The 26,281-nt window shown below is 43.3% G+C and overlaps 1 protein-coding gene across 1 annotated transcript in view; it reads left to right on the forward strand.

The window, feature by feature from the left end:
• Positions 1–26,281, forward strand: part of Dhc36C (Dynein heavy chain at 36C) — a 911,918-nt gene that overhangs the window by 324,402 nt on the left and 561,235 nt on the right. The window contains exons 21-23 of the mRNA XM_068227203.1: positions 10,946–11,167; positions 25,070–25,267; positions 25,353–25,476. Coding sequence (XP_068083304.1) covers positions 10,946–11,167; positions 25,070–25,267; positions 25,353–25,476 — 544 coding nt within the window. The remainder of the gene's footprint in view (positions 1–10,945; positions 11,168–25,069; positions 25,268–25,352; positions 25,477–26,281) is intronic.

Raw genomic sequence — 26,281 nt, forward strand, 5'->3', positions numbered from 1 at the left:
CCATCTTACCGTGGTACCCATCCTTACGGAGTGCGTGGACCTGGTCGATCTGCGCCGTAGTATTAACCTTCCGAGTACTATCTCCCTTATCTTGCGCGATGACGAGCAGTCAGCAGACCTCGTCATCCGCTTTATGAGGGATAGCGGTCTGTTTTATCGTGTGTGATGATGTCCCTTGTCCTAGTGTTGTTTATGTCAGTTGCGCTTTTATCTCATTGACTCCATTTTAGTTTGTGTTGCGCATTTTAATGTGTTATTTTAACGTCTAACGTACATTATGTCTTAATATCCTTTTTTACTGGGCGATGCCTTATTCCTTCGATTTCCTGTACTTTCTCTTATTTTAATAGAACATAAGGCATTGCGTATTAGATCCACTGACTGTTTTAATCTCACCCTCATTTTTCTTCATTACCATTCTTTTTTAACTCTAGTCAGTGGATACTTTTTAAAATTTTAACTTCATGTCTCATGTCCTTCATTTCGTTCCATTAGGGGCCGATGACCTTCGATGTTAGGCCCCTTAAAACAACAAGCATCATCATCATCAAGACTATTAGAAATGATTTCAAATATTCAAGCAAGGACTACGTCTACATAATTATTACAACAGAAAATAGGGAAAAATATAATTTAAAATCTTAGCTGTAGTAGACTTGGCTTCTGGACTCGGTTGATGATCAGTGAATATTTAAGCAAACTCCATCTCCGATGTTATTCTCTCCCGGGCTGAATTATGCCTCACATTTTAATGATACATGGCTGCAGCAGGCGAGGACTTAGGACAAATACAAACTCCGTCGTAATGCTGAAGTTCCATTCTTTCGAGATATTTCAGGATTGCTGGGGATCTTGCGTCTTCTGGTGAAAGCTGAAACTAAAAGATCTGTCTTAGAAATAGTTCATAACACACACTCGATTCTTCAAGATGGCACGGTTTTACCTACTTTAAAAATTTTCTTCAGATTTATAAAGGTAAGTAAATCTGAACTGCGGCGTTTCCGATATTTCTGTGATATAAAATTTCCTCAGAAGCAGAAAATTTATCGTCTTTCCTCAAATGAATGCTGGTAATGTTCCACGTCGGATACGCCGTTTCCAATAACACATGTGCTCGAACAATTATTCCCGTAGACAACTGAGCAACTAAGCAACTGAGCGAATTAGCAGAACAGAATGAAAATGAGCAGTGAGCAAATGAGAATGAACCGAATGAGAATGAGAAAGATTTCCCCAAGTACATGGGTATTTATTTCTTCAAGACGTAGGTGTGTTTGTTAATTAAATTTTATTGGCTGAGATTTTGCGATCGGGCTAACCTTGCGGTCCAATTGGTTAAATATCATGACGTCAAAATCTCAAAGTATTGATCGCTTTTAATCTGGTCGAGTTCCTGTCCACGTGCCACCCCTCTGATGTCTTCAACAAGGCACAAAAAAAACCAGACTCGCACACACGGCACGGGAAAAGCCTGTTTCCCTGCTGGCTAGCAGACAGTGCAGAGTTGAAATCACCTTCCTGGACGACAATTTTATGCATTGTTCCACTCCAGTAATAAAATATTCTTTCCATACAAACCAACAACCAATTTCCAAGGGTGCAGTACCATTATGAGGGACCGGTGACCCGCATTTTGGACCCCTTTAGATAATACATGTCATCCCAGTAATAAGGACATTGTGAAATGGATCCATGAGTGTTTTTATTTCACGATCATTTTCTCATCACCATTCGTTTTAGATTCTAGTCAGTGGATACATTTTGAAGTTTTAATTTGTTTTTCGATGGACCTCGTACGTAAATTTGGAAATGAAGAATTCGCTATTTACGTTTACCCTCTGCAAACATCTCGATGGAGGCCTAGTTTCATTGCAAGGTTTTGAAGAAGGGGGTTTCTCTTCACCTTTCTTTATTCGATCTATTATTGCACTTAGACAGTCCTTTGTAATATTCCGAGTGTGTGCCTAGAAAAAGATGGCTCTCCGTTCAGTAGCCCCTGATCTTGACTAAAAGCAAAATATATAATCCACAAACAAACGTCCAAGCGTTGCTGGGAGCTTGAATGATGCCGTTAACGCGCGCTGATATTGTAATAACCGTACTTCGGAACAAATGCGACATATGAGGGCAAAGATTTAAAATAATGATAATGTGTTCAAGATTACTTCAGTTTTGTTATGTTGGTGTACTAGAGAAAATCCACAAGATCAAGGATTACCAGATGGTTACAGCATCATTAGTAAACCCCCTTTGTGTGTGTGGGGGGGGGGCGTAGGATACACCCACGGTATCCCCCTGCCTGTCGCAAGAGGCGAATAAAAGTGGCGACTAAAGTATGATTACGTTAGAACCATGAGATTACTTCTAGGAGAAACACCATGGAACTACGCTACCTGTGATTGGCACCACTATGTGAGGAAAACGAAGGGTTTGGCTGCCGCCCGTGATCAGTACCACTATGTAATTAATACCATGGGTCTGCGTTGCCTGAGATTAATACTGTTATGTGAGGAACACGACGGGTTTGTGTTGCCTTTGGGCGTTACCATATGGCATACACCGTGGGACTGCATTGCCTATGATCAGTACCACTGTGTGAGCGACACCATGAGTATACGTGCTCCATGATTAGTCCCAATATGTGGGGAACACCCTGAGTCCCCGTTGCTTGTGACTGGTGCCCTTATGTGTGAAACACCATGTGATTGTGTTACCTGTGAGCGGTGCCATTGTGTGTGACATAACATGGATCTACATTACCTGTGATTAGAACTGCCATGCGAGAAACACCGAGAATTTCGTCCACGCACCTGCTACGCAGGCGAAGCAGGGGGAGAGGTGATACTCCCACGTGGCGCGTCCCAGGTGGCGGATAGGGGGGGTCCTTACCGGCTTGCCGGCGGACTAGAGGAAAATAAAATACCTCTCGCGGACCAAACACACACCCTCTGTGGGTGGGGGAAGCAGATGAATAATACACCCACGGTCTGCCTGCCTGTCGTGATAGACGACTAAAAGGGGCGACCAAGGGATGATTGGATTAGAACCATGAAACTACTTTTGATTAGTACCATCAAGCGCGGAACACCATCGGTCGCTTTTACTTTCGAGTAGTACCACTCTGTTAGGTACTCCATATTTTTGTGATTCGTAGCACTCGAGTGGGGTTCAGTGTGGGTTTCCAGTACCCGTGAGTCGTGCGCGTGTGTGCAACACCGCAGGTCTGGGCGTTGCCTGTGAGTTGTACCTGTGTGAGCGTCATCACGCGTCTGGGCGTAGCCTGTGAGTTGTACCACTATACGAGCGACACCCTCGGTCTGCGTTGCCTGTGATTAGTACCCAGTATGTGAGGAACACCACGGGAATGCCAGCACCCGTGATTAGTACACCTAGGTGAGGAACCTCATCGTTTTGCGTTGGCTATGAGTGGCGCCATTTTGTGATAAACACCATAGGTCTGCGTTACCTTTACGATGTACAATACTTGTGAGTAGTACCTTAATGTTTGCAACACCGTGAGTTAACGCTACCTTTGATTAGTACCGCAACTTGAGAAATACCATAGTTCTACTTTACTAGCGATAAGTACCATTCAGAGGGGCCTTTGACCTGGATTTTGGACCCCTTTAGACATTAAGCATCCTCGATTCAGGACTGTGCTTTATAAGTGGTCCCTTGGTCAGTAATACTATTATTTATGGTATTTTTTGAGTCGGATACACTGGTTTTTGTGTTTTTGTTTTGTTTGGTTTTTTGGGGGTTCATGTCCATCCATTCGTTCTTCATGACATTTTGGTCAGTGGATTTTTTTTGAACTTTTTGTTTGTCATTTCAATTTGTACCATTCGGGGCCGATGACCTCGATGTTAGGCCCCTTTAAACAACAAGCATCATCATCATCAACAACAACAATAATTATAATGCATTGGAAGAAAATCGGCTTCTTTAAAGTACAGTCAAAGAGACTCAAAATAGGCAATTATACTCGAAATAGGCACAAACCCCTGAAATAGGCATTTAGAGGCACAATAAGACCAACGACATCTAGCTAAAAAACTTAAAACATTTATATCTCAAAAGCCTACGTACCAGGCGAGTTGGCCGTGCGGTTAAGGGCGCGCAGCTGTAAGCTTGCATTTAGGAGATATTGAGTTCGAATCCCACTGTCGGCAGCCCTAAAGATGGTTTTCCGCGGTTTCCCATTTTCACACCAGGCAAATGCTGGGACTGTGCCTTAATTGAAGCCACGGCCGCTTCCTTCCAACTCCTAGGCCTTTCCTATCGCATCGTCGCCATAAGACCTGTCTGTGTCGGTGCGACGTAAAGCCGCTAGCAACAAAAAGCCTACGTTTCTGAACAGAGGAATAAAATAGGCAAATTCCCATCTCACCCCTTGCGGGTGGGGGACGCACATGTAGAATACACCAGCGGTATCCTCTGCCTGTCGTAAGAGGCGACTAAAAGGGGCGACCAAGGGATTGCTAGTATTAGAACCATGAACTACTATTGATTCGTACCATCACGCGGGGAAAACCATGGGTCGCCTTTACTTACGAGTAGTACCACTATATCTGGTACACAATAGGTTTTGTGATTAGTAGCAGCAGAGAGTGGTTCCCCTGTGGGTTTCCAGTACCCGTGATTAGTACCATTTTGAGAAACACCACGGGTCTGGGCGTTGCCTGTGAGTTGTACCACTATATGAGCGATACCGTGGGTCTGCGTTGCCTGTGATTATTACCCACTATGTGAGGAACACCACGGGGCCCGGCGGAGCGGCACCCGTGACTAGTACACCTAGGTGAGGAAACTCATCAGTTTGCGTTGGCTATGAGTGTCGCCATTGTGTGAGAAACAACATAGGCCTGCGTTACCTGTACGAAGTACAATACTTGTGAGTGGTGCCATCTTGTGTGGAACACCATGAGTCTTCGCTACTTTTGATTAGTACCCCAACATGACAAATACCATGGTTCTACTTTACTAGCGATAAGTACCGTTTTGAGGGGCCTTAGACCTAGATTTTGAACCTCTTTAAACATCCGGGATACTCGATTCAAGATGTCGCTTTATAAGTGTTCCCTTGGTCAGTAATACTATTTATATAAGATCTTTTTTTTAGTTGGATCCACTGTTTTTTGTTTTGTTTTTTTGTTTTTCGGTTTCATGTCCATCCATTCACTCTTCATGACATGTTCTTTATTTTGGTCAGTGGATGATTTTGACCTTTTTGTTGTAATTTCCTTTCGTACCATTAGGGGCCGATGACCTCGATGTTTGGCCCCTTTAAACAACAAGCATCATCATCAAATTTCCATCTCTAGTGATGAATATCACTATGCGTGCAACACCATGAGTACAATAGGTGATTAGTACCACTATATGTGGAACAACACAAATCTAGCCGGCGCCCGTGATTAGTACCTCTAGGTGAGGAACACGATGGATCTACGTTGCTTGTGAGTAGTACCCTTACGTGGGAAACCTCGTGGGTCTGTGTTGCTTGTGAGTAGTACTCTTATGTGAGGAACACTATGTATCTATGTTGCCTGTGAGTAGTGCCGTTATGTGTGACATACCCTGAGTGTACATTATCTGTGATTTTTATCACCATGCGGGGAACACTGTGATTTTTCTTTACATGTGAGTAGTTCTACTGTACGATAAACATCATGGTTCTGCTTTACCAGTGATTAGTACTATTATGAGGGTCCGGTGACTGAATTCTGGACACCTTTGAGCTACAAGCATCATCCTAGAAAATAAGGCAGTGTGAATCGGATCCTCCGATTGTTTTGGATTCATGGTCATTTTTTTCATCAATATTCGTTTTAGATTCTAGTCAGTTGATATTTCTTGAAGCTTTAATGATAGAGTCATTGCGTTGTACCTCGTATTTTTAGAGGCCGATGTCCTAGATATTAGGCCACTTTAAACAACAAACATCATCATCATCATCGCCACCTATATTCGTTAAAGCAGCTGTAAAATTGGAATGCTTGTTTCTTATTGTAGTACCATATATAAATTAGAATGTGTGTTTTTATTTTATATTAGCTGATTTACCCGTGCTTCCCTGCGGGATTCTCAGAAAGACTGTCTTTGTGGTTTTCCTAACTGAAGTTAACTTAGGCCATTGCAAAAACGATAGTAAGGATGTAGCAATTAAAAGCCATGTTATCATATAAAATACTCGATCAAATGAAAACCGCACATTTTCTCACTTTTAACTAACAGCAATACGGTGCCGATCTAACAGTCCACCACGAACCTGCTACGCAGGCGTAGCAGGGGGAGAGGTGATACTCCCACGTGGCGCGTCCCAGGTGGCGGATAGGGGGGTCCTAACCGGCTTGCCGGCGGACTTGAGGGAAATAAAATACCTCTCGCGGACCAAACACACACCCCCTGTGGGTGGGGGAGGCTGGCGAATAATACACCCACGGTATCCCCTGCCTGTCGTGCGAGGCGACTAAAAGGGGCGACCAAGGGATGAATGAATTAGAACCATGCAACTACTCTTGATTCGTACCATCATGCGGGGAACACCATGGGTTGCATGTACTTGCGAGTAGTATCACTAACATGGTACGAAATATGTTTGTGATTCGTTGCAGTAAAAAGCCTGGCCTGGTGGATTCCAGTACCCGTGCGTTGTACCCATGTGGGCAACACCGCGGGTCTGGGCGTAGCCTGTGAGTTGTACCACTATATGGGCGACACCGTGGGTCTGCGTTGCCTGTGATTAGTACTCACTATGTGCGGAACACCACGGGGCCCTTGGGACCGGCACCCGTGACTAGTACCCTAGGTGAGGAAACTCATCGGTTTGCGTTGGCTGTAAGTGGCGCCATTATGTGCGAAACACCATAGATCTGCGTTACCTGTACGAAGTACAGTACTTGTGAGTAGTACCATCTTTTGTGGAACACCGTGAGTCTTCGCTACTTCTGATTAATACCCCAACATGACACATACCATGGTTCTATTTTACTCGCGACATGTACCATTCTGTGGGGCCTTAGACGTGGATTTTACACCCCCTTTAGACACCAAGCATCATTGTGCTTTATAAGTGGTTCCTTGGTCGGTAATAATGTTATTTTCGTTCTCTATTGACTCCGATCCACTGGTTTTCGTTTTTGTTTGTTTTGTGTTTTGTAGGGTTCCTGTCCATCCATTCATTCTTCATGCCATTTTTTATTTTTATTTTGGTCAGTGGATGCCTTTGTAATTTTTGTTCTTTCATTTCGTACCCTTAGGGGCCGATGACCTTCGATGTTAGGCCCCTTAAAACAACAAGCATCATCATCATCATCTAACAGTCCAAAGTTCCAGTGCTGGAATGACCGGGCCGCAGACAGCCGTGAACACTCCCCTTCCATTATTCCGTTAAATATGCACACTGCTCATTCCAATCAGTGCCTCAGAGTAGGGATTGAATAGCTCGAATGCTATGATGAACCAGTTTGTCACGTACCAGTAGTATCAGAAAATTTATGAACTAGAGAAATGGCATGCTAAAGAAGAAAGTTATCTATATCCCCAGCTACTTCCCGCCAATATTGAGGCAGGCCGTCATACTCGTTACAACCGGGTGAGTTGGCCGTGCGGTTAGGGGCGCGCAGCTGTGACATTATCCGGGAGGTAGTGGGTATGAACCCCACTGTCGACAGCCCTGAAGATGGTTTTCGGTGGTCTCCATTTTCACACTAAGCAAATGCTGGGGCTGCACCGTATTTAAGGCCAGGTACGCTTCCTTCCCACTCCTGCCCCTTTCTTATCCCATCGTCGCCATAAGCCCTATGTGTGTCGGTGTGATGTAAAGCAAATTCAAAGGAAAAGTTCTCGATATACAGCAACAATCCCATCTTATCGGAGATGAGTGGCAACAGAAGACACAAAGCACATCACAACAATGATCAATGTTGTGAGCTTTCTGTATACTGTATTTCCTTATTCCCCGACTTTACATACAGATTTTCATTAAATTCTGTTTACCCATTTTCTCGTGACTCGGCGCTGATATGGACTTAACAACAAAAATCCAAATTCGTTAATATCTCTGTCATCATAGCCGGTACGGTAAGAATGTATAAGCTTACTGGGAATTCCTCGTTCATGGGGAACAATTGCAAGCCCCAATCCCTAGCACGAAGGAGGTTCAACGGGTTGCCCGGTCCTTTCGGACTAGGAGACACGCTGATTCCTTCAGTGTAGCGCGCGTGCGGCCCAGAACATCTAAGGGCATCACAGACCTGTTATTGCTCAATCTCGTGCGGCTAGAAGCCGCCTGTCCCTCTAAGAAGATGTGTTGTCGCCGGTAGCACGAACGGATACAAAAATATTTGAGAATTCAATTTTAAGCCTTCCCCTAAACTACCTCTTCTCTCAGAGTGAATAAGATTATTTATTGCCTAGATTGTAGCAACTTATTCCTGGACTTTACATACCGTTTTTCATTAAATTCTCTTCAGCTGTTTTCTCGTGATGCGTTTACATACATACCTACCTACATACATACTGTAACAGTAAATGTGGTACTTCGGTAGAGATGAAACGCAGGGCGTGTACCATTCGTTGAAGTGCATACAGAGGGAGAGGGGTTTGTTTAAATAAATCTTTAAAAACATTTCCAGCGTTTATTAAGAAATTGAAAGTAATGTCACCTCTGTACAGCGGATACAGTAGAAAATGTTCCTCGTCCTATGGCTGGCGATGTCCTTGGATTCCGGCAGCTCCGTTTTCCATATCAGCGAACCACCATTCGTCCCCCGATGGAAGTTCTAGAAAATCCATTCGATGTCTTGAAGATCCATGCGACGTTAATGAATGGCGTTGAGGTAGTCCTTGTGAATGGTGAACATGAATGAACATCGTTAAGCCCTGGGGCGAGTTAATGTAAAGGCTGCTTCTGCACAGATGAGAGGAACGTTTATAAATGGTTTTAACAAAGTTCAAACACAAAATGTTTCTTTATCACACGGTGAAATGTCACTCAATTTTGTCCCGTGTTAAGTGAAAGAATGCCACTAGACTCGAATAAGCGTGTAAGTTAATACTCATAAAATAAAAGTCCACTCGAAACTTATCGTCGAGTTTAACAGAGTCACTTAAAGTTTGTGGCACTTGGTACAACGTAAGGTAATGCCGCATGACTTAGTTCTTTGAAGCACTGTTCAACATAATTAATTGAAAATAAAGATGTTCCACTCGTGAATTAGAACTCATTCACGTATTGAAAATAACATGAAATCAAAAGACGAAATTAATCGAGTATTGACAGTCCTTGGTTCGACTGTTCGTAAACTGAATGTTCGCAGAATTGAAATGTGCTGTTTATTAGAATTGAAATGCACTGTTCACACATGCACAGTTCACAGTTCATGACCTAAAATATTGACACAGTTCATGGAATGGTAAATTAAATTTGGATTCAAACACAGTCTTATAACTCGAAGTATTTAGTACTCGGTAAGGAGCAATCAGTTCTAAGTCCTGTCCATAACATAAAACTTCAATTTCGAGCACTCGAAAACGTTTGCGAGTCTTAGACACTCGTATAGAGTAACAGTCAATAGATAATGTCCAGACGATACACAATTCATCTCACGTCCTATCGGAGTAAAAAGTTGTCACAGTATAAAGAAATCTGCATAAGTCCATATTCAACACGATTAGGTTAAAGTCCACGGACTTGAAACTTAATAGCGGCTTCACGCTCGATCACGGTGCCCGCGAACCGACTGTGCGAACACTACAGTCTAGCGTGCACATAGATACTCCGGCCACACACTGGCATCACACTCTGGCAACATGCTGTAACACACTGCAGCACACTCTAACATGCTGGAACACACACTGGTCTGCTGAGCGAAGCAGTACGTATTTATATCTGATCCGGGCCTCCACCCCTTGTTCCATAACTTTATCGTCCCAAGTCAGATTCACGTGAAATTCGGCAGGAACATAGCTAAGGGATCAAGTTATATGGTGATGTTGTTCAATTGTTCAATTATTATCGTGGGAAAACTTATTACCCGTCGAAACTCGAAGAACATTCTACATCAGTCTAGGCTCTGTAGTGTGGCGAGGCATGCTGTGACGTCACCCGCTCACTACGTCACACGCGCACAGCTGTTGCTCGCCGTCCAGTCAGTCCTTCGTAAGCGGCCCGGAGCGTAACACGTAAGTTTTAAAATTTCTATGACGGGGACTTAGTTTGTACCGCCGTTACCGGTACAGTACATACATACATACATACATACATACATACAGACGGACAGGCAGACATTACAGAAAATTAAAAGGTGTATATCCTTGTTACTATGGACACTGCGGATACAGAAATACCATCCTTTTTAAATTCTGATCAGTGTACAGACAAAACTCATATTTTATATACAGAGATATTTCATATAATTCTTTATAATAGGACGTCTGATGGCTGTAAATTTCCATGGGCAATACATGATATTGAAATTGGAAATATGCTGGTTTCATTTACCAGCACAGCAGAGCAAAATAAGGCAATTTTGTGTTTCAGTTGCTTGTAATATTATTCCTTTGGGACCAATTCAGTGTTCAAACGCGATGTGGATGTTGGATGTGAAGGAGGTCGTGGTGAGTATTTCTGCACTGTCATAATTGCACAACAGAACAAGAAACAAATAACTCTCTTTCCCATTTCCAGCTTGCCACAGTTACAGTGAACATTTCCTAATCGTGTAGTGTATCGTACTGTATTCATGTTCAATATTGCGATAAATCTTAAGTACAAATTTCATAATAAGTAAAACTTCATTGTAGTTATTTTGTAGGATGGAAATATTTTTTTTAAATTTTCAGTCCTCAAGCTTCCTGTAATGGCCTTGTTGTCCTGTTTGTCTTGTTCCTGAAAATTAAAAATAACTTTGTACATTCATTATACTTTCTTCTCTTCCAGGGTGTGTTCTTCTTCTCATGCATCTGGTCCCTGGGAGCTACTATTGATGCTCCCAGCCGAGAAAGATTTGATATATTGTTTCGAGGTCTTTTAGAGAAAGAGTTCCCGCCCAAATTGATGGAAGAATTTTCTCTGCCGGAAGAAATTGGACCACCTTTGAAACCTTATATCTTCACAATTCCACCTCAAGGGCTGGTTTACGATTACAGGTTTATTAAAGAGGTAGGTTACTGCTTTGTTAGTTATTAATTATTTTTGAGCGTCCCTTAAAAATACTTCCTCTACACCTACCCCCCCCCATGCAATTTAATTATATTTTGCATTACTTTTTGTCTTAATTATTGAGATACACATTTGGTAGTAAAATGTGTATGTGCAGTTCTTGAAGATCCTGCCGTTTACACAGGCATTGAATGTCGCTATTTGCTCATTCTGTACACTGTGACCCCTTAAGCGCTTACACGATTTAAGCTAAATTCACTAAAACATGGAAAAGGCCAGAAAGGAAGAACAGCAGCAGCAGAAGAAGAAGAAGAAGAAGAAGAAGAAGAAGGTATAAATATTTCAAGAGTAAATTCTGAGATAAGAAAACAGTGTATGTATGTATGTATGTATGTATGTATGTATGTATGTATGTATGTATGTATGTATGTATGTATGTATTGTGCCCTTTGGATGGCATGTGTGGCGGCGATCCTGTTTTTGAAATTTGCCTTGGCTGCTGAAAAGAAAAATACTCACCGCACACGCAGAAACTTACATCAGGGCTGGACCGTATCCTAAACTCTAGGCCAAACTCAAACAAAACGTCTTCACCTAACTTTACTCAGAAGTAACTCAACATGAAATTAAATAATAATTAACAATCAAAGAAAATGCTCAAAATAATAATTCAACGGTAAAGGGAATCGACAGAATTAATTCCTAAGACCAACATGATCATACAAACTGAGATAATTATCGTGATAAACCAATTAATACGAAACAGTTAGGTATCACAGCATTGCAGACTGTTAAACGTATGGAACCAATTCGCCCTTGAACACACACTCCTATCTCTGAAACATAGTTTCTTTTCTTGTTCCACGAACCTACTACGCTGGCGTAGGAGGGGGAGAGGTGATACTCCCACGTGGCGCGTCCCAGCTGGCGGATAGGGGGATCCTAACGGGCTTGCCGGCGGACTTGAGGGAAATAAAATACCTCTCGCGGACCAAACACACTACCCCCTGCGGATAGGGGACGCACATGTAGAATACACCCGCGATATCCCCTGCCTGTCGTATGAGGCGACAAAAAGGGGCGACCTAGGCGCGGACATGGATTGCGGTTTGGCCTATGTGTTGGACCTCCTGTGGATGGGAGAGGTTGAATACATTCATAGGTAACCCCTGCCTGTCGTAGAAGGCGACTTAAAGGGTCATGTGGCCATGGTCTCCTCTTTATTTTATTATTGTTTTTTTGAGGGTTGGATGTAGACCATTCTAAATTAGTGATGTGCGTGCTGCTCGGCGATGGAGCTCCTATGTGTGCGACTACGCTCGAAAGTCCGTGCCAGCAACCACCCAGGACGCGGCGGGTGGGAGTGTCATGTACCCGGGCAGTAGTATCCGCCTGACAACGCAGGTCCCCGCACAGCCGAATGCCAGAAGGACATATTCTTATTAATTATTTTTATTTATTTTGTCATATTTTTAGTGCTCTGTACACGCTATGGGGTACATGCTATTGGGGGTGACTGGAGGAAGGGAGTCCTAGTGCTCATTGCCTCAGTCATCCCGTATTAGGCAGCGTCCAACATCGGACCCCGGGCAGTACCTGCTACGACCAGGTGTGTATTGACTTGGCCGCTTGGTTGGGCTACAGAGACCCCTGATCGGAGTGGATGGCATTCGGGGAGGAAGCTTTCGGGCATGGCTTCCAAACGAAGTCTGCTTTCTCAAGGTGGTCCCCCACCTAAATCTTTAACGTTTGCTTCCCTGAGAGGTTCAACTCCCTGGGAACATGCGCAGCGTGAAGGAGTGGGATCCAGCTACCCTAGGTTTCTGGTCGCTACCAAAACCGATGGGCATCATTTTAAGCTGGTGAAGTCGATCCTTTTTAGTCGACACATCGAAGGTGCCTACGGCGAACTTAAGGATCTCAAGAAAATGCGCAATGGTAGTTTGCTCATGAAGACTCGTACAGCACTGCAAGCTGATCAGTTGCTTAAGTGCGAGCACCTTGGCGAAATCCCAGTCAAAGTGGAGGAGCATAAGTCCTTGAACCTGTCTCACGGAGTCATTTTTCACCGCGACCTTATTTTGAATACTGACGACGAGTTGATGGAAGACATGAAGAACTGTGACGTGACACACGTCCGGCGCATTACGCGCAAGGACAACGGTGAAGACGTTGCCACTGGTGCCTTCATTGTCTCCTTCAAGTTGTCAGTGTTACCAGAGAAAGTCAAGGTAACAACTTATCGTTGCGATGTGAGGCCGTACATCCTGCTTCCTATGCGATGCTATCAATGTCAGCGATTCGGACATATGGTATCTCGCTGTTCGAATCAGGCTGTATGTGGTACATGTGGACGAGTATCTCACGGCGCGGAGGAGTGCACAATTCCATACAAGTGCACTAACTGCTCCGGTTTTCATTCTCCTCGGGATGAATTGTCCGACATATCTGAGTGAGAATAAGATCCAGGAGATCAAGACCCTGGATGGTCTTTCCTACCAGGAAGCGCGCCGTAAGTTTAATTCCACGAATACACCTGCCTGATCACTCGACTAGAGCATGATAGCTCAGAGTCTTACAGGGTCGTCATTTTCGACATCGTCACCTGTGCTGATCGCTGCGCCCAAGGCGACTGTTGCTCCTCAGAGCAACGTCCCAAAGAGTAAAAACTCGATCATCATGCGGTCTTGAGAAATTTCAGACTCTACTCGACAGAACGGTACTATGCTCACTGGGCTTCCGGTGGTATTGGCATTTTTGTACGTACTGTTACCTACAGCGAAGAGGTTCCATTAAGAACCCCACACGAGGCTGTAGCTGTTCGCGTTCCGCTGCCTGTCATAGCAACAGTGTGTAATGTTTATCTTCTACCAGGTCAGCATCTGAACATAAATAATTTCGCTGATCTTATAGATCAGCTTCCACCACCCTTCCTCTTATTGGGTGATTTTAACGCCCATCACCCCCATATGGGGCTCTGAGACGCCTTTTCACCCGGGGAAGAGAGCTGGAAACACTATTAACTGATCTGGATTTATGTATTTTGAATACAGGGTGACCAACTCGCTTTAGTGTACGTTACGGCACATATTCTCGCATAGACGTAAGTCTATGCAGCCGAACGTTGGTTCCACTTTTTCGGTGGAATTCACACGATGATCTCTGTGACAGTGACCATTTTCCCATCATTCTTACTTTGTTGAAACATAAACCCGTCGAGGCTCCCTCGCGATGGATTCTTAAACATGCTGATTGGCCAAAGTACACATCACTAGCTGTCTTTAACGATGATATCAGGCGGACGTCGGCGAAGAAATAGCTTACGTCACCCAAGTTATTCTTGCTGCTGCTGAGGAGTCCATTCCGTTTTTCTCGGGGACTCCTCGCCGAAAACTCGTTCCTTGGTGGAACGATGAAATAGCAGCATCCATCAAAGAACGCCGTCGCTCTCATAAGCGTTACCGTAGACAGCCTACTGTGGCCAACTTGGTAACATTTAAGAAACTCCGCGCTAAGGCGCGAGTTCTTATTCGACAAAGTAAGAAGGCTCCATGGGAGAGGTATGTGTCGTCTATGACGTAACATACTCCATCATCCCAAGTGTGGACTAAGCTTCGACGGATTTCGGGTATCCAGGAATCATCTGCTGTACCGGGAATTTCCATTGAAGGCAATATCGCCACTGACCCTCTCGCGATTGCTGACCATCTAGCTAGTCATTTCGCGGATGTATCTGGCTCCGGGAATTACCATCCTCATTTCCTCGCTCTGAAGCGGGAGGCAGAACTTCATCACTTTAGTTTTGCCACCCAAGCTTCAGAGGACTACAACGTGCTGTTTACGAAGTGGGAACTCCGCAGCGCCCTAGCGCTTTGCATGGACAGGTCTCCTGGACCGGACAACATCCATAACCAGATGTTGAAACACCCTAGTGATGATAGTGTACTATATCTCCTTCGTGTGTTCAACCGAATCTGGATACAGGTTGATTTTCCGTCTCAGTGGCGAGAGGGCATAGTCATTGCTGTCCTCAAGCCCGACAAGGATCCTAAGTATGCAGGAAGTTACAGACCGATTTGTCTTACAAATTGCCTGTGTAAGCTATTTGAGAGGATGGTAAATCGCCGACTTGTGTGGTGTCTGGAGAAACAAGGACTCCTGTCCGAGTACCAATGTGGTTTTCGAGCTGCTCGTCGACTACTGGCTCTTGGTACGCCTGGAGAGCTCTATCCAGGATGCGTTTCTCCGAAAACAGCACTTGGCAGCTGTTTCCTTTGACTTAGAGAAGGCTTACGACACCACATGGAGCTATGGTATCTTTTAGGTCCAGCATCAGTGGAGATTCCGAGGTAACTTGCCGGCATTTATTGCGAATTTTTGTCCCTCCGTCTATTCCGTGTCCGAGTAGGGAGGTCATATTCGCAATAACACATTCAAGAAAATGGAGTCCCACAGGGATCGGTCCTTAGTGTCACTCTGTTCGCGATTGCCATAAACGGTATTGTCGCTGCTGCTGGTCCAGCAGTAATACCGTCCCTATATGTGGACGACTTCGCTCTGCACTATAGCTCGTGCAGTATGGCAGTCCCAGACGACAGTTACAGGAGGGTTGAGCAGTGGACCTTAAAACATGGCCTTCCTTTTTCTGCCGCAAAGACCTCTGTTGTCCACTTTTGTCGTCAACGTACTCTTCACCCTCATACCGGGCTCTATTTAGGAAATGTCTTTCTGCCAGTTGTTGACACTTACCGATTTCTTGGGCTCCTTTTCGATAGTAAATTATCGTGGAGCCACATGTGCGGCAGTTGAAAGTGCAATGTGCTAAGAAGCTTAATATCATGAAGTTTCTTAGCAGCACTTCTTGGGGGGCTGACCGCACAGTGCTCCTACGATTCTATAGGGCACATATTTTATCTCGCCTAGACTACGGCAGTGCAGCATATGGCTCAGCAAATCCAAGCGTTCTTGCGAAACTAAACAGCATCAACCACAGCGGGGTTCGGTTGGCGACGGGAGCCTTTCGTACAAGCCCCATAGCTAGCCTGCTCGCTGAGTCTGGTGTGCCGCCTTTACACCTGAGGCGCCAGCAAATGCTTCTTACCTATGCTGCTAATTTGCGACAGATGCCACTTCATCCAAGCTATCCTTGCGTTTTCAACAATAGCAACCGTTTGCTGTACGCCGCTCGTCCCCGAGCAACGTGGCCGTTTGGAATAAGTTTAGGTAGCAGTTACAGGTTGTTTGACGTACCTTCGGTTCCTTGCCTTGTCAGACAACAAAGTGGGGTATCTCCGTGGGTAGTACGGCGACCTGAAATAATCATGGACCTACACACTGGCCCGAAGGAAAACACGGACCCTTCGATTTATCGGAGGCTCTTCCTGTCCGTTGTTGGCCGCTATCCAGGTTCAGTCGTCGTCTACACGGATGGTTCAAGTACAGATAAGAAGGTGGGCTGTGCGTTCGTTGTCGACAATGATAGGTTTCTTTTCGCTCTCCCGAAAACCTGTAGTGTGTACACAGCAGAGCTGTATGTTATCTGTAGAGCTCTGCGGTACGCACTGTACAATGAACGCCGACACTTTCTTTTGTGTACTGACTCCTTGAGTTCACTCCAGTCTATTGATACCTGTTTCCCTTGGCACCCTCTGGTGCAGCGGATTCAGGACCTGCTGGCCGGGTGTACGGATGCCGGCACCTGAATCATATTTCTGTGGCTCCCAAGCCACATGGGCATAGAGGGAAACGAATTAGCAGATCAGGCTGCCAAGGAGGCAGTTACACTACCCCCGTTGCCTTTCAAGTTTCCAGCAAGTGATATTCGCTCTCAGCTGTGACATCTGGTTATGTGTCCTTGGGAGATGGAGTGGCAGGCCATTCCACTTCCCAATAAGCTGAGAGCGATAAAAGGAACAACGAAGGTATGGAGGACTTCCCTTCGGGTTTCGCGGAGGGAAGCCGTGGTATTATGTCGTCTTCGGATCGGCCACGGTATCGTAACTCATTCGCATCTTTTGAAAGGAGAACCCCGTCCGGTGTGTACCTGCGGCGACCATCTTACCGTGGTGCACATCCTTACGGAGTGTGTGGACCTGGTCGATTTTCGCCGTAGTCTTAATTTTCCGGGTACCTTCTCCCTTATCTTGCGAGATGACGAGCAGTCAGCAGACCTTGTCATCCGCTTTATGATTGATAGTGGTCTGTTTTATCGTGTCTAGTGATGTCCTTTGTCCTCGTGTATTTGTTTCAGTTGCGCTTTTATCCCATTGACTTCATTTTAGTTTGTCTTGCGTATTTTAATGTGTTATTTTAACGTCTAATGTAAATTATATATCTGCACTACCAGGTGTGTTCCTTTCCTCCCTGTATTTTCTCTTAATTTATTAGAAAATAAGGCATTGCGAATTAGATCCACTGCTGTTTTAATCTCATACTCATTTTCTCATCACCATATTTTTTAACTCTTGTCAGTGGATACAGTCGAAAATTTTAAATATCATGTATCATGTCGTCCATCACGTTCCATTAGGGGCCGATGATCTTCGATGTTAGGCCCTTTAAAATAACAAGCATAATCATCCTCATCATTATCATCTTTTCTTGTTATAATAAACTCACACTGTTATCAAATGGCTAGTAGTTGCTTTTCATGGGTGTTTTTAAATTTAATAGAATGAAAAGTTTAAAAAAATATCATCCATAGGAAAATATAAATCATTCACTGTGATAGTCTTTGGACACCTTAACATATCAAATACATTTTGTTCTGCCATTGATCAATTGAACTCGCCGTTCTACACATGTCGAAATTATAACGCTGGTCACTTTTAGCAGTCCTACTAATATACAACATATTACGTTATGTACAGTGGCGGTACGTTTCGGCACTCTTAATCAACACTTCGCGGCATTTATTTTTACTTTGAGTTAACTTCTTAAAATCGGCTAAATGACATGACGTGATTCCTTTAGTTACATTCATGGTTGCGATAACTTATTCGTTCGTTTCCGGTGTCTTTTACTAAGATAAAGAGAAATGTTGCAATTTATTGACGATGACTACCGGGCTGTACTTTCCGGATATTACTAAAATTTGCGAGATCAAAACGCCCTTGAAATTTATATACAAATCTACACAACACTGTCAATATCGAGTTCATCAAATATCTAGCATAAGAAAAGCACATAATCCCGAACTACATTATCTACATTGAATTATACAACATAACTAGCAAATCTACCCTGCTTCGCTAGGGTATTCTACATTTTATACGGATATCGAAGTAAATTACTGTACATGCAGCGAATAAGATTTTTTAAATTGCATGTCTATTAGCGTTATCCGAGAAACAGCATGAGGAGGTCCCCCATACGTTGTTTACAGTGTAAAGTGTGAATTGCGGACTTGTGATGATAATGGCAGGCTCACTTTATTTTTTTTTTTATTTATTTATTTATTGCCCACCCTAGTATCCACCATCGGCTTACAGGCAATAAATACTACAAAATACACCGAAACAAAAAAAGACTTTAGACAAACAAACACAGGCAAAAAATACAACAAAATACACAGAAACAAAAAAAACTAATACCAGCCAGCTTACTGCCATTCACACCGAGTTGGTGATTTTCCATTAAAATAGCAGGGCACTAAGCCTAATGCCAGTCACATTTAGATGGATACTGCAACCATATCACCCACGCCATTGCCCCATAAAACTATACAACCGCCATACAGTACCATACGCCAAGGCGTTCGATAGTATAGGACCTTTTCAGTCTAGAGTCAAATGCCACCTCATCTAAAAAGCAAAGAAAAGTAAACTTCGAACTAATAGGTGAACAAAAGCTATTTCGACCGTGCATGTATCAACTGCACTTCCTCCGTTTCACAGCATCAAACCTCCGGCCTCCCAAGGCCACGGTGCGTTCGCGATAAAAATTACATCGAAGATATGGAGGACCTGCCTTCCGGCTTCTCTGAGGGAAGCAGTGGTATTATGTCGTCTCCGAATCGGCCACGGTATCGTGACGCACTCCTATCTATTGAAAGGAGAACATCCTCCGGTCCGTACTTGCGGCGATCATCTTGCCGTGGTACACATCCTTATGGAGTGCGTGGACTTGGTCGGTCTGCGCTGTATCCTAAAACTTCCGAGTACCATCTCTCTCATCCTGCGCGATGACGAGCAGTCAGCAGACCTCGTCGTCCATTTTATGATGGATAGTGGCCTCTTTTATCGTGTGTCATAATGTCCTTTGCCAGTGTATATTTTTGTCAACTGCGCTTTTATCCCATTGACTGTATTGTAGTTAGTGTTTGCGTATTTTAATGTGTTATTTTAACTCAGAACTAGAATTCTCTCTCTCTCTCTCTCTCTATATATATATATATATATATATTTTTTTTTTTTCAGGCAATGATTTATTCCATTTTCAGCTGAATTTTCCTCTAATTTTATTAGATAATAAGGCACTGTGAGTTAGATCCACTGATTGTTTTAATCTCCTAATCATTTTTCATCAGCATGCATTTTAAACTCTAGTCAGTGGATACATTTTAATATTTTAATTATCATCTGATGTCGTCCATCCCGTACCCCACGAACCTGCTACGCAGGCGTAGCAGGGGGACAGGTAATACTCCCACGTGGCGCTTCCCAGGTGGCGGATAGGGGGGTCCTAACCGGCTTGCCGGAGGACTTGAGGGAAATAAAATACCTCTCGCGGACCAAACACACACCCCCTGTGGGTGGGGGAGGCTGACGAATAATACACCCACGGTATCCCCTGCCTGTCGTGAGAGGCGACTAAAAGGGGCGACCAAGGGATGATTGAATTAGAACCATGAAACTACTTTTGATTAGTACCATCACGCGCGGAACACCATCGGTCGCTTTTACTTGCGAGTAGTACCACTCTGTAAGGTACTCCATATTTTTGTGATTCGTAGCACTCGAGTGGGGTTCAGTGTGGGTTTCCAGTACCCGTGAGGCGTGCCCATGTGTGCATCATCACAGGTCTGGGCGTTGCCTGTGAGTTGTACCCGTGTGAGCGACACCACGCGTCTGGGCGTAGCCTGTGATTTGTACCACTATACGAGCGACACCGTAGGTCTGCGTTGCCAGTGATTAGTACCCACTATGTGAGGAACACCACGGGAATGCCGGATCCCGTGATTAGTACACCTAGGTGAGAAAACTCATCGGTTTGCGTTGGCTATGAGTGGCGCCATTGTGTGAGAAGCACCATAGGTCTGCGTTACCTTTACGACGTACAATACTTGTGAGTAGTACCTTCATGTTTGGAACACCGTGAGTTTACGCTACCTTTGATTAGTACCGCAGCTTGAGAAATATCATGGTTCTCCTTTACTACCGATAAGTGCCATTAGCATCAATGTGCTTTATAAGTGGTCCCTTGGTCACTAATACTATTATTTACAATACTTTTTGAGTATGATCCACTGTTTTTTTTGTTTTTGTTGTGTTCATGTCCATCCATTCATTCTTCATGACATATTTTTAATTTTTTTATTTTGGTCGGTGGATGCTTTTCATTTTTTGTTGTTATCTCATTTCGTACCATTAGGGGCCGATGACCTCGATGTTAGGCCCGTTTAAACAATGCCTTACGAGATCCACCTGTGATGAGGTTAAAATCCAGGAATCCACTCTGGACTGATCTACACTCCTATGAAAAATTCAGTGTAACAGCAGAATGGAGACAGCGATGGGAACAATGTCCACCCACTAACGCCTTTCTGATTAAAGACCCAACGAAGAAAGTGCCAGGTTTCGATCTTCCTCGACATGAGTGGTCAAAACTCAACCGTTTCAGAACAGGCCACGGCAGGTGCCGATATGTGATGAAAAAGTGGGGATATTGTGAAAGTGCTGCGTGTGAGTGTGGTGCTGAGAAGCAGACATTGCTTCATGTTGTTGAGAGCTGTCCACTGTCAGCATTTAAGGACAGTTTACGGACTCTGCATGAATTGACACCAAGTGCAGTGGACTGGTTGTCGAAGCTGGACATTCTAGTTTAATTACCTCTATATTTTAATGTGTATATTAATTGTATATTTTTACAGATTATGCTTGTAAATGCCATACGATAATAATAATAATAATAATAATAATAATAATTGTTACCGTGTTTTGGTGGTAGTTATGCATGAAAGAAGGTGCTGGGTGGTGAAGGGGTCTCAAGCTACTAAAGTGCAATTAATTTTAAAATTTAACAAGGTTATATTTTCTTAACAAATAGAACAGGTACTTAGTAGCCGAAACACGATTGACAAATACATTTACATAGGTACCCCATTTGGGGCTTCAAAAGGTCAGAAACATAATTCTTGAGCCATGAGCCCAACCTTACAATGAACACCATACAACAAAGGGGCCGAAAACCCCCAAACATGCCAGAAACACCGGCTTCCAATTACATCCAAAAGCCTCCTTGAGGCAGAAACACAATTTTCAAAAAAGGGCAACTTCCCCTTAAAATACAAGCCTATCATAGGCCACTCCGAACTCCACCTTTAAGCCGTCCTCAAAGGACATATACACAGGGGCAAAATACCCAATCTACTGAGGTCTGTTAAATGACAAGAAAGTTAATACATGACCTCTAAAATCACGATTTGAGAGGAGGCGAACTTGCACTCCTAATACACTTTGTCTTTAAGACCTATTTTGGCTCTAAGGCCACTGATGCAAGGGCTAATCCCATACTACAGAGGTGACTTAAGAAACTACTAACTTACATTACTGAAGAATAGGTTGCGAAAAATAAGTTCACCTCAAACAATGTGAGTGGGAGCTCGAGAGGGTTAACACTCTCTATCCCAGTATGTCGCTTTACAAGAGAATAGAAGAAAAGAGAAGTTACATTTTAGGAAAAGGTTACATAGGGGAACGCTTAGAACCTGCCCCGAAAGTTAAACTGCTGAGCTGGCAAAGAAAAAAATTTATTAATCGGCCATTACCTTATTGTTGACCGCTGCCGAGGAAAGAGGCGCTTCCCGCCTCCTGCTATGTACTTAATACACTGAAAGATGGAACAGAAGTGGCCCGGAGACCCTAAAATCAGCAGTTTAAATACTCTCGCAGAAAGTTCTAGGCGTTAGGGGAAAGAAAACACCCTCCCACAAAGATTTTATTGGGTAGGACCCCGCAACAGATTCAAGTTGGGGAAAGATACACCAGATTGGTCAGAAATTAATTGAAAAAATTCGTGATTGGATACATTCAAAACAAGGGGAAGAAAGGGGTAAATATTGCCAACTTAAACAATGACAGAAAGAAATTTAACAAAGAACAAACTCCTGAAATTAAATTTTCTCCACCAAAATAGTTCTTTGACTCCGCACTAGGGTGCACTATTGTTGATCTTCAGTAGTGTCCTCTAGAAGAGAAAGTTCACACTTCTTAATACAAGCAAGACAAAAGTACGTCGAAAATGACACAGTTCACAAACTCAAAAATTTCCAGGTAGTGACATCTTCTGAGAAATTTGGAAATTAAGACCGTAGATAAAGTTCAGACTTCCTCCAGAAGAGGAGTTTCAACTGGCGCAACTTTTAAATAAACGGTGTGGAGGTGTACCGCCCGGTACAATAATAATAATAATAATAATATTAATAATAATAATAATAATCATCATCATCATCATCAGACATCAAGCATCATTGTGCTTTATAAGTGGTCCCTTGGTCAGTTATACTATTATTTACGATCTTTTTTTTTGGAGTGTTATCCACTGTTTTTTTGTTTGTATGTTTTTTGTTTTTTGTTGGGTTCATGTCCATCCATTCATTCTTCATGTCATTTTTTATTTTATTTTGGTCTGTGGATGAATTTGAATTTAAATTTTTGTTATTTTATTTCGTACCATTAGGGGCCGATGACCTCGATGGTAGGCTCCTTTAAACAACAATCATCATCATCATCATCTTCATTAACACCACCATCATAAATTATCTTAAATTTAATGGTATATAACTTTACTTATGTAGTATTTATCGATAGGACCACTGATAATATAAATGTTTGAAAATTACATTTTTGGTCTTCCCCTATACTACCATTTCACTCAGCGTAGATTGTTTTGGTTCATTCTCAGACTCTACATACCGATTTTCATTAAGTTCTCTCTGCCATTTTCTTGTGATGCGCGTACATAGAGACAGGCAGAAATTACGGAAGATTACAAAGTGCATTTCCTTGTTACTGTGGACACGTCCGATACAGAAATATATTTCTTTTTAAATTTTGAGCAACGTACAGACTAAACTCTTATATATATATATATATATATATATATATATATATATATATAAATTGGTAATAGAGTCGGGGAATAAAAAGCTACTCTTAGCTATGAACAATTGTAAAGGCCTACAATATCGGAAGCTCATGAAATTGATCAAGAAGAACATTACGTTGACCATTGTTTGTTGTGATGTTCTTCGTCTCTTATGCTGCAGCTCATCTCCGGTCGATGGGATTTGTGCTGCGTACCGAGTATAAAAGCCATCGGAGTATTGGTGGGAAATAGCAGGGAAGTGAGATGAGTTTCTTCTCTAGCATACCATTCCTCTGGTTCATACATTTTCTGATACTGTTGTTACGTAACACACTGGTTCATCGTAGTATTCCAGTTATTCGATCCCTTCTCTGACGCGCTGTTTGGGTTGATCAGTGTGCACAGTTAACGGAATAATGCCAGAGGCTCACTTACGACCTTGTGTAGAATGACACTTTCAGCCTATTTCAAATTATATCACCACAATTCACTAAATAACTCAAACTTCAACCCAGAAATGAGCTGTTTCTTAAGCTTCTTCCTCTTCACTTTTATTAAATTCTACATTTATTTTATTCCAATTAGCAGCTAAGAGGGGGTTTTTCCTCCAATTGAGAGATTTCCCCCCGTGAGTGTCGTGAATTAAGATTTTCCAACCCATCGGGTACTTCTAGGAAACAGATGAGTAAAAGAGCACGGTTTTTGCCCTGATATTCTCCACTCTTCGCCCCTCCCTCCCCCCTCCCCCCTCCCCCATCCTTCCCACGGATATAAAAGATTGTTCACGGCTCAAGGCTGCCTGCGGGCTGGTCATTCCAGCTCTGGAACTTACGACTGTTAGATCGACAGCGTACTATTGCTCGTTAAATTGAGAAAATGTGCGAATTTCACTTGATCGAGTATTTCATATGATAGCATCGCTTTTAATCGCGACATTCCGGCGGGCATAATTGTAATGACCTATTTTTTATTTCAGTTGGGAAAACCACTAAGGCAGTCTTTCTGAGGATGTAAAAAGGCAGGTGGATGGTGAGAGTCTGCCATTATAATGAAAACTCTCCAACTTGATTGTGACTGACGGTAGGCAAGAGGGCCTAATTTTAGAATGGAAATTTCCTAACCCAATCTTCACATAAAAAAACGTTTGGAGAGTTCCCCGTTGCGTTTCTAGGGAAACATTTTACAGTCTTACATCGTGTACACACTACATAACCTAGAATTCTGTATACAATGTAAAATTCCGTAGTGAAGCATGGGTACATCAGCTAGTAATATTTTGAACTAACAATCATTTTTCATTATTTGTTTTAAATTCTGGTCAGTGGATACATTTTATAATGTTAATTCCCATAGCATGTCGTTCGTCTCGTACCATTAGGGGCCGATTATCTACTTGTTAGGGCCCTTTAAGCAATACGCATAGTCATCATCATCAAGATTATGTAAGCGGGGTAGGGGTTGCAATGTATCAGAGCAGGAATGGCGAGAATTAGGTGGTTAGAAGTATATTTTCAGGTAAGCTGCCTCTCTAAACTATCACCCATTTCTCTTAAAATAGAAAATGCTGCTGTCATGATAATTCATTTCTACTTCTAGGGTAAAGGGAAGTGGAAGCCGTGGGCAGATGAAATGCAGTCGGTTCCTCCAATACCACGTGATCTCCCTGTGAATCAAATCATTGTGGTGACTATCGAAACAATTCGTAATATGGCCATCCTGAAATTACTAATTTCACATGGTAAGCCAGTGATGTTCATTGGGCCAACTGGAACAGGGAAGTCATGCTACTTAACTGTAAGTAATCGTTTAGTTCCCTTCTTTGCATTGACGATAGTTAAGTGATACTGGCTGTATATTGATGCGAATGGTACTCTTTTAGGACCTGCTGCTACACAGAATGGATCCTAATGTATACAAACCACTTTTCATCAACTTCTCCGCTCAGACATCAGCTAATCAAACACAAGATATTATAATGAGCAAGTTGGATAAGAGACGGAAAGGTGAGTGTATAAAGTTTGAAATTTATGGTAACATCACACTCAAATCTCTTTTTTTTTTTTCAGTAAATACTACTACTATTGCTACTATTACTACTAATAATAATATCCCCTTATTCATATGCAACCATTTTGGGGCTAATATAAATCCCTTCCATATCTCTCTCCACAACTCTTGATCTGTCTCCCTCTTTCAGCATATTGACCACGAACCTGCCACGCAGGCGTAGCAGGGGGAGAGGTGATACTCCCACGTGGCGCGTCCCAGGTGGCGGATAGGGAGGTCCTAACCGGCTTGCCGGCGGACTTGAGGGAAATAAAATACCTCTCGCGGACCTAACACACACCCCCTGTGGGTGGGGGAGGCAGACGAATAATACACCCACGGTATCCCCTGCCTGTCGTGAGAGCCGACTAAAAGGGGCGACCAAGGGATGATTGTATTCGGACCATGCAACTAGATGTGATTAGTACCACCACGCGGGGAACACCAAGGGTCGCTTTTACTTGTGCGTAGTACCACCATATTAGGTACGAAATGGGTTTGTGATTAGTAGCACACAGGAGCACCGCGCGGTCGGCTTTTGCAGTACCTGTGATTAGTACCACCATATGAGCGGGACCATGGGATGATAGCTACCATGGACCTGCCTTACCTGTGATTAGTACCCACTATCTGAGGAACACCACGGGATAGGGAGAGGTCCCTGTGGTTAGTACTCTTATGTGATGAACATCATAGGTTTGCGTTGCCTGTGAATGGCTCCGCAACGTGAGGAAATCATAGGTCTGTATTAATGTCGAATTT

Source organism: Anabrus simplex, chromosome 4, assembly GCF_040414725.1.
Source record: "Anabrus simplex isolate iqAnaSimp1 chromosome 4, ASM4041472v1, whole genome shotgun sequence".
NCBI lineage: Eukaryota > Metazoa > Arthropoda > Insecta > Orthoptera > Tettigoniidae > Anabrus > Anabrus simplex.